General features: G+C 46.3%; 1 protein-coding gene across 1 annotated transcript in view; it reads right to left on the minus strand.

The window, feature by feature from the left end:
* Positions 1 to 8,233, minus strand: part of LOC145360895 (adhesion G protein-coupled receptor E3-like) — a 40,751-nt gene extending 32,518 nt beyond the window's left edge. Inside the window, exons 1-2 of the mRNA XM_080216397.1 lie at positions 8,218 to 8,233; positions 3,807 to 3,956 (exon numbers count right to left, since the gene is read on the minus strand). Coding sequence (XP_080072523.1) covers positions 3,807 to 3,956; positions 8,218 to 8,233 — 166 coding nt within the window. The remainder of the gene's footprint in view (positions 1 to 3,806; positions 3,957 to 8,217) is intronic.
* Positions 8,234 to 10,226: the final 1,993 nt, after the last annotated feature.

Below are 10,226 nucleotides of genomic sequence, written 5' to 3' on the forward strand. Positions count from 1 at the left end.
CTTACATTAAGACTACAATGAAGTTGCTGTGAAAATCCACTAGCCGCAACACTCCGGTGACTGTTCGGGTACACTGAGGGAGAATTCAGCATGGCCAAATCATCTAACCTGAACGTCTTTCAGACTGTGGGAGGAAATTCGAGCAACCAGAAGAAACTCACACAGACACGGGGAGAATGTGGAGACTTCGCACAGACAGTGACCCAAGCTGGGAATCAAACTTGCGTCCCTGGTGCTGTGAGGCAGCAGTGCTAACCACTGTGCCACCGCGCTGCCCAGAGAATGCAGGTGCCAGCTTGGTAGAGATTTAATGTTCAATAAAAGTTATAAGAAAAATAAATATTGAATTCCTGTGATCTCTCAAAAACTATTGAGAAGCCAAATGTCTAGTCCAGCATTGTGGTGAAGTCATAGGCAACAGAGAGAACACATTCACATAAACCATGATGAGTCTCGTTGTGAATAATAACTTCTCCGCATCGGAAAAGGAGGTATTGGTTCCTAACATGAAGAAATTAATTCCATTTAACGCAGTGGTGATACAATACCCATCAGAGTAACCAGCCTTTTCTTTGATCCACTTCTCTGTTGCTCATTGTGTTTGTGTTACCCTCTACAAGTGTTGAATTCTTGTCTAACACACAGTAGACTGAGTTTAAATTTTACATTTTGAGGTGGGGCACAGCACAAAATGATGTTCGGCTTGCATCCCAAAAGCAAGGAACAAACATTTCTCCAGTAGCTTTCATGACTTCAGGACAGTCCAGAGTGCCTCATTGCTCTTTGAAGTGTTTAGAAAGCTAGTGTAATCAAAAAGGACACCTGGAAAAACTCAGTAATACTATAGCAGCAATATGACAAGTGAAATGAAAGTCCTTGTGCTCCAAGGGCCTTTTATTCTGACCTTGGTTGGCAAATGGATAAAAACGTAACACCCACCTGCCTTTTCTGCCCAATGTGACAAGCGTAAAATTGCATGGGCAAAGTGAAATCTATGTTTAATGACCTTTTAATGGACTCCATTAGCCCTTTAGTTATCATGGGTGTGGTTACAACTCCTGTACGATTCTGCTAACCTCAATGTTGCACATGTGCGTGTAAAATGGGGCAAAGTGACATCGGGTGTCCGTCTGTCCCACAAATAAGGAACAAACATTTCTCCAGCAGCTTTCATGACTTCAGCACATCCCAGAGGCCCTCACAGCTTCTCTGTCGTCATGTAGAAAAGGTGCTAGCGCGGCTAGCCAATCTGCCGTCTGGACTTCAGTTGGCCATGGGTTCAAATCCCACGTCAGGGAGTTGAGCATGTAAGCTTACAGTCCCAGCGCAGTCCTGAGGGAGTGCTGCACTAACTGTGCTGCCAGCGTTCAGCTGAACTGTTAATCTGAGACCATGTCTATCTTCTCAGATGGAGATCCAACGCTGTTGCCTATGGAAGCTTGTTGTGTGCAAATTTTCTGCTTGGCACATTTTCCACATTAGAGAAGTGACCACACTTCAAAAAGTGGTGAGACACTCTGGGATGTCCTGAAGACAGGAAAGCTGCTGGAGAAATGATTCTTCATTAATTTTTCTTTCTACACTGATGTTAGATAAAGGGGACCCGCTCCCCATTCTTTCACCATTCCTCCCCACCAACCCACAGCTGCCACAAAGTTTAGTTTAAGTTTAAAGTTTATTTCTCAGTGTCACACTTACTTTAACGTTGCTGCGAAGTTACTGTGAAAATCTCTGAATTGCCACACTCCAACTCCTGTTTGGGTGCACTGAGGGAGAATTTAGCATAGCCAATGCACCTGACACACACGCCTTTCGGAAAGTGAAAGGAAACTGGAGCAACCGGAGGAAACCCATGCAGACACGAGGACAACTTGTAGACTGCACAGACAGTGACACGAGCTGGGAATCAAATCTGGGCCCCTGACACTGTGAGGCAGCAGTGCTAACCACTGTGTGGCAGATACTGAACTGGATCTGTAGATTCTTGAGGCACATTTCAGAGCTACTATATGCAAATAAATTGAATCAGTGAAGGCTTTAGTCAAGGTCAGCTCATAGCTGAAAAGTCACAGTATTAATAACAAATTCATTTTCATGTTTTTCCACCGTAAGAATGTCACAACACTAGTTAAAGTCTAACAGGCTTATTTGATAGCACAAGCTTTCAGAGTGCTGTTCCTTCATCAGGATATGAAATGGCAGTTGGTAGAGCAACTCATAAAGTAATACGCAGCACAATGGTTAGAGCTGCTGCCTCACAGTGCCAGGGACCCAGGGTTCGATTCCAGCCTCGGATCACTGTGGGAGTTTGCACATTCTCCCTGTGTCTGCGTGGGTTTCCTCTGGGTGTTCCAGTTTCCTCCCACAACCCAAAGATGTGCGGGTTGGGTGGATTGGCCATGCTAAATTGCCCCTTACTGCCGGGGGTGGGGGGAGGGGATGGAATCAGCAGGATAAATGCACAGGGTTATGGGGATAGGTGGGATTGTTGTTGGTGCAGCTTCGATGGGCCGAATGGCCTCTTTCTGCACTATAGGATTCTATGATTTCTATGTAAGCTATAAACTAAGGGCGCTTATTGCACTATTTTTCTGGCTTTAGTGGGAATCATTCCATAAGTTAACTCTGTCCTCAACTTCAGGAGAAATTGGGCTGTAAACGGAAAGGACAAAGCTGGGTCTGAGCAACATGCACACAGACGCCCATGCACTCAGACACACACACACATGGACACGCGCACACAGATGCACGCACACACACAGATGCACACACACAGACACATGCATGCACACAGACGCGCACGCACACAGGCGCGTGCACGCACACACGTGCACATGCACACAGACACGCGCACGCACACAGGCGCGCGCACAGGCGCACACGCGTGCAGGCACACACACAGACGGGCGTGCACACAGATGGGCGTGCACACAGACGAGTGCACACACAGTTGCGCGCATGCACACAGATGCGCGCGCACACACAGATGTATAGACGCACACAGGTGCGCACAGGTACGTCGCACACACACACAGACGGGCGCGCATACAGACAGGCACGCACATGGATGAGCACGCACACCGATGGGCACACATACAGACAGGCACGCACTGACACGTGCGCGCACACACACAGACGCGCACACACACACAGACGCGCGCACACACACACAGATGTACACACACGCAGACACACACAGATGCACACACACACACACACACATACACACACAGACATGCGCACACATGCGCACGCACACGCGCGCACACAAAAATGTATGCATATATGAAGATACACACACACACAGATACACATAGATGCACACACACACAGATGCACCCACACACTGATGTACGCATATATATACAGACACACACTCACACACACACACACACACACACACACACACACACACACACACAACAGATGCGCGCGCGCACACACACACACAGACGCAGAGTGGAATCTGAAGGTCGTGGTTCGAGACTTGAACACAATTCTAGGCTGACAGCTCAGTGCAGCGGTGAGAGGCAGCCGGACCGAGCGCCACGCTTGATTTGCCAGGTGATTGCAGAAATTCCCGTTCTGTAGTTCATCCCCAGATATCTTGGCCAACATTATACTTCAATCTAACACGGCTAAAACCCATCAGCTGACCATTGGCATGTTGCTGTGCATAAATTAACTGCCGTGTTGTTACCTTACAGCAGTGGGTACACCTCAGTGCCTGTCAACATCTGAGAGATGCTAGATCAGAGAGAACCATTTGTTTAAATGTTTCATTTCAAAGGCAAGTATTGTCTTACCTTGGCACTGAGTCTGTGTTATATCGGTAAATTCACGTTCACCAGTGTTTGTGGTAAATCCTTCCTTACAGCTGCAGATGAAAGACCCATAAGTATTGGTGCATGCGGCATTCGGACCACACCAATCTTCATTAACACACTCATCGACATCTGAAATGAAAAACAACCTCATTATCTCCCTGAACACCTTCACATGCTGACTGCCCAGGGTGCCAGGGACACGGGTTCGATTCCCGGCTTGGGTCACTGTATTCTTCCCGTGTCTACGTGGGTTTCCTCCGATAGATGTGCTGATGTGCATGGCCTGGATGGGATTGTTGTTGGTGCAGGTTCCATGCTAAATTGCCTCTTAGTGTCCAAAGATGTGCAGGTTGGGTGGATTGGCCATGCTAAATTGCCCCTTAGTGTCCAATAATGTGCAGTTAGGTGGATTGGCTATGCTAAATTGCCCTTTAGTGTCCAACAATGTGTAGGTTAGCTGGATTGGCCATGCTAAATTGCCCCTAGTGTCCAAAGATGTGCAGGTTAGGCCTATTGACCATGCTAAATTGCCCCTTAGTGTCCAAAGATGTGTAGGTTAGGCGGATTGGCCATGCTAAATTGCCCCTTAGTGTCCAAAGATGTGTAGGTTAGGCGGATTGGCCATGCTAAATTGCCCCTTAGTGTCCAAAGATGTGTAGGTTTGGCAGATTGGCCATGCTAACTTGCCCCTTAGTGTTTAAAGATGTGCCCAAACAGGCACCAGAGTGTGGCGATTAAGGGATTTTCATCAACTTTCATTAACTTCATTGCAGCGTTAATGGAAGCCTACTTGTGGTACTGATAAATTAAATTTAAATTATTACTTTTTATTTTTGTCTCTCAGCCCCCTTTAGCTCCTGCCTAAAGTGACATTCTATTGACATTGACTTCATTTTCTGGAGAAGTCGAACACTGGACTTTAACATCCTTCAGGATCACGCCATGAGCAATGTGAACAGGGGTTCTTCAGGCCTGCTCTGGCTGTCAGTGGGCTCATTGCTGACCCTTCACCCCACTTTCCTGCCCGACCCCCAAATCTCTCCATTCCCCCCCCCTGCAAGGGTCCAAAAATCTATCATAGCATCACAGAACCCCTACAGTGCACTAGGAGGCCATTCAGCCCGTCTAACCTGCACCGACCACAATCCCACCCAGACCCTATCCCCATATATTTCCCTTGCTTATCCCCCCTGATACTTAGCATGGCCAGTCAAACTGACCCACGTTAGTCTTTCAGACTGTGGGAGGAAACTGGAGCACCCGGAGGAAACTCAAGCAGACACGGGGAGAACGTGCAGACTCCGCATAGACAGTGACCCGAGGCCGGAATTGAACCTGGGTTCCTAGCGTTGTGAGGCAGCAATGCCACCGTGACATCCCAATGTCAATCTCAGTGACCAAGAGCCATACACCCTCCCTGCACCCCACCCCACCAACCAGAGTGCAGAACTCCAAATATTTGTGACCCTCATAGTGATAACGCCAAGAACACGTGCAAGTGGGTTCTTTGTGTATTCTTAAGTCAAAGGAGGTGGGCATCGCTGGTAATGCCACTATTTATTGCCCATCCCTAATTGTCCCCTTGGAGGACAGTTGGAAGTCAACCATATTGCTGTAGCTCTGGAGTCACATGTTCGTCTTCATCAAAGACATGTTGAAGGCTACAGACTGAAGACGAACATTTCGCCAAGGCATATCTCCACACCCCCACTTCTTGCCTTCAGACAACCGCACAACCTCAAACAAACCATTGTCCATAGCAAAGTACCCAGCTTTCAGGAGAACAGTGGCACAACCCTGCCACAGCAACCTCTGCACGACATGCCTGATCATTGACATGGATGCCAACATCTCATGTGAGAACACCATCCACCAGGTAAATGGCACATACTCTTGCAACTCGGCCAACGTTGTCTACCTGATATGCTGCAGGAAAGGATGTCCCGAGGCATGGTACATTGGGGAGGCCATGCAGACCCTACGGCAACAGATGAATGAACACCACTCGACAAATCACCAGGCAAGAGCGTTCTCTTCCTGTTGGGGAACATTTCAATGGTCACGGGCATTCGGCCTCTGATCTTCAGGTAAGCATTCTCCAAGGTGGCCTTCATGACACATGACAGTTTAGAGTCACTGAGCAGAGACTGATAGCCAAGTTCCACACACACGAGAATGGCCTCAACTGGGATCTTGGGTTCATGTCACACTATCAGTAACCCCCATGACTTGTCTGGGCTTGCAAAATCTCACTAACTATCCTGTCTGGAGACAGTACACATCTCTTCAATCTGAGCTTAAAGCTCTCTCCGCTCACATAGTCTGTACCTTTGAGACTTGATTACCTGTATAGACTCGCATTCCAATCATTATTTTGTAAATTGAGTTTGTGTCTTTATATGCCCTGTTTGTGAACACAACTCCCACTCACCTGACGAAGGAGCAGTGCTCTGAAAGCTAGTGGCTTTTGCTACCAAATAAACCTGTTGGACTTTAACCTGGTGTTGTGAGACTTCTTATTGTGTTTGCTCCAGTCCAACACCGGCATCTCCACATCATGACTGCTCTTGTAGCCACGCGAATATGTGGCGAGTCCAGTTGAGTTTCGAGAGAAGTCAAATCTTTGAGAATTTTGAAGGGATGTGTTGTGCAGGAAGGAGGTATGGATGGGAGGTGCATGGGGAGGAGGGGTGGAGAGGCAGGGATGGTGGATTCTTTTACTGGGCCTCCCCTTCTGAAAGAGGTGGCTCTCATTCAGGGCTGTCTGTCTACCTCCTGGTCTCCGAGAATGCACCTTCTCCCTGGGTAAAACCAGTCGGTGAGAGTTGGAGGATTGTGGGCAGAGATCCAGCCACTAAACCTTGGAATGTGAGGAAAGTTCAATCCTGGGGCACCTCTGAGGTACTTGAAAATTCATAATGTTCCCAATCTTTCCGGTAATAACGATTAACGGGATTCACTCATCCTCTGGGTTCATGACCTTCCAATGGTGTTCTCTATCCCTGAAACCTATCACATTTAATTTTTTTCTATCTCCCAGTGTGAATGCCATTTTGCTACACTGACTAAATGGTTGTGGGATCTTACAGCACCAAAGAAGGCCATTTGGGCCATCATGCTGGCTGTTTGACGGAGTGATCCCATTTGTTCCATTCCACCGTTCTTTCTGTATAACCCTGCCAACCTTTCTACTGAAGAGGGGGCAATTTTTATTCATAACCCCAATCAAAAGTCTATTCTTTGCAAACGCTCTATCCTTCAGGTCTTGCATCTCCAGCAGAATAGTTTTTACCTCTGCACTGAGTCTTTGTTTTACCAGTAAATATGCATTCTCCAGTGGCTGAGACAAATCTGTCCTTACATCTGCACTCAAACCCTTCGGCCTTTTTGGTACATTATGCATTCAAACCACATGTGTCTGTTGCACACATGATACCTGGAACAAAAATCAATTCTTTAAACCTGGACGCCAAAATGGACAAGTTGCCGAAGTTTTTTGTCCTGCACTCATCAGGACAAAGGCAAGAATGCCAAATTTCAAACGATTGCAACAATTTACACTGCAGGGGAACAAAAGAAATCACTTATTGGATGGCAAGTCCAATTTGATTGGCCCAGGCGTGGCAATGGAGAAAGCTGAGGGGAAGCACAGTCTTTCCTAGCTCCCCAGGGGCCATTCTGAACCATGCGTCACTTTTGAGTCTTTACTGAAATACGGAGGAATGTTCTGGATGTTGTTCCTCCAGTTTTTACCTCGGCACTGGTATAGATGTGGCTCAGGCAAATCCTTGATCGTAAGTACAAAGCAGAAAGCTTGATCATATTCCTTTAGTTGGCAGAGAATGAGTCCCTGCTTATGAATGTATGTCACATCCTGCAACAGTAGATGAGCCACGTCCCAAGTTTGACTGATTTTCTTAAAATGATCATTAGAGTAGCTATTGGCGCACTCAGGATTATTCAAAAAGTGCTGCCCAGTCGTGGAATCACATCATAATAGATGTTTTGTGTTGGATTTTGCAACGAGCCAGTTGCACTCTGTACTCTGTCTCGTACAAACAACATTTTGTGTAGGTTTTGCGCCATTTTTGAATTACTCAGGAGTTGGGGGAGCTTACATTACAATTCACTTTTTCCATGATATCACCTCGACTAATCAGAATCGACTTGCCAACCAATCAGCACCGTCTTTCCCCGGCATAAATTGTCGCGAGTGTTTGAAATTTGGTACACTTGCATTTGTCCTGATGAGTACAAGGCAAGAAGCTTCGGCAACCCATCTCTTTTATCAGCAACCTGTGTGTTCTCTACAACAATCCTGAACACCTTCAAACACCCATCGCCTCTGTTCTGAATTCTGACTGGAGAGGGGATACTGTCACATGTTTACCTCCCCCGGGGGTCATGGCTCAATTGGTGAGCAGTTAACGGTGAGCGAACCTCAGCCCAATTCAGCTCTGCGTGCAGCAAGTGGCATTGCTGGGACCAGCTACCAACAACAATTTGTTGCACCTCCAGTGTTATAAAACATCCCAGCATACTTCACAGGAGTTTTATCAAACAAAATTTGACACCAAACTTTTAATCTGGATCTAATGCTTCTTTGGGTGCATCTGTGAAAAAAAGGTGGGTCTTTAGGATGTTTTTCCAAAGTCTTTATCTCCACACTGCTCCACTGGTTTACCTTGGATTCAGATCAATTTTCCCAGTGTTTGAAGTAAGTCCCTTTTCGCCAGTGCAGTTGAAGTTCAGGCACCTTGCATTCGACCCAAATGGGCTTGACTTGCAGATACTTTTGATAGCTGGAAAGAAAAATGTGCTCACAATCTACCCCAGGCGTTCCGGTTTATTGACCACCTCTCAGTCCAGTCCTGGCATCGGATACATATCATCCAACATCACAACAGTGAGGTACTGTCTTGGCTCTGATTGGCTCCCCACCTTCCTCCAGTTCACCAGCAACAGAAAACTATACATCAACACTTACCACTTATAAAACCTCTGGACAATAATCCCACACACACACACACACACACACTCCTGCCAAGAACACATTACATATCCCAAAGTTATATAACTTGTGCCGATTTTCTAACCTCACTGCTAGCTATGAAGATTTATTTCAAGGATTCACCTCTTCAGGCTGGGTTCCACACCCTCTCCTCTCTAAAGATGATATTTGATCAAATTCTCCAGGAACTATGTGGCACAATGGTTAGCACAGCTGCCTCACAGCGCCAGGGAGCCAGGCTCGATTCCCAGCTGGGTGACTGTCGGTGCAGAGTCTGCACGTTCTCCCCGTATCAGCATGGGTTTCCTCCAGGTGCTCTGGTTTCCTCCCACAGTCACAAAAGATGTCCTGTTTACGTGCATTGACCATGCTAAATTCTCCCTCAGGCGCTAGGAGATTTTCACAGTAAACTTCATTGCAGTGTGAATGTAAGCCAATTGTGACACTCATAAACATCTCCATCGAAGCTTCTAATTCCTCATTTGCTTTGCTGTTTGGCTTCGATGATCACGTTGAGATATTTCTCATTCTCTTTATACTACATAGAACCTCTGCCACATTGAAAATCCCTTTGCTGCAACATATATTCACAATGTAATTTCAAACAAACTTTCCAACTCCAAATTCCAATGTCAGAAGTTCTGTTATTGGAAATACCCATTTGTGCCACCATAAAAGTTGCCCATTCTGTTGTAGAACCCCTGAATAGAAAATTTCCTTGAGGCATCCATTGGTTTTTGACTTTGGCAAATTTCCCTAATTAATTTGGACTTGAGGGAGGGCTCGAAGATGTCATGGGAATGAGGTGTTTCATTCTCCAAGCTTACAGGTCTTGAAGTTACATAGTCTAGTAGTGATGGTTCTGAGAGGTGGAGAGTTCACATCCCAATCGTGGCTGGTGGTGAAAAAAATTCAAGCTTCCCCCCAAGAAGTAGGTTCACATAATTGGTTCACTCATGAACTTTTGGCTTGGACAGTCTGCCATCTCCGTGTGTTCAATACAACTTTAGCCCAGCTCAATATGGTTGGTGCTAATGCACTCAAGGAGGGTAACTAGGGACAAGAACATTTAAAAATCAGTTGAATAACTTCTTTAGATAGTAGGTTATCATCAAGAAAAAAGCCGGCATAATCAAGGACCCCATGCACCCCGGATTTTCTCTCTTCCACTTTCTTCGGTCTGGAAAAGGATAGAAAAGTCTGAGGTCATATACCAACTGTTTTAAGAATAGCTTTCCTGCTGCCATCAAGTTTTTTAAATAGACCTACCTTATATTAAATTGGTCTTTCTCTACACCCTAGCTATGACTGTAACACTACTTTCTGCACCCTCTCCTTTCCCTCTCCCCTATGCACTCTATGAACAGCATAGTTTGTCTGTATAGTGA

This window comes from Carcharhinus amblyrhynchos, chromosome 33 (assembly GCF_965287045.1).
Source record: "Carcharhinus amblyrhynchos chromosome 33, sCarAmb.v2.hapA, whole genome shotgun sequence".
NCBI lineage: Eukaryota > Metazoa > Chordata > Chondrichthyes > Carcharhiniformes > Carcharhinidae > Carcharhinus > Carcharhinus amblyrhynchos.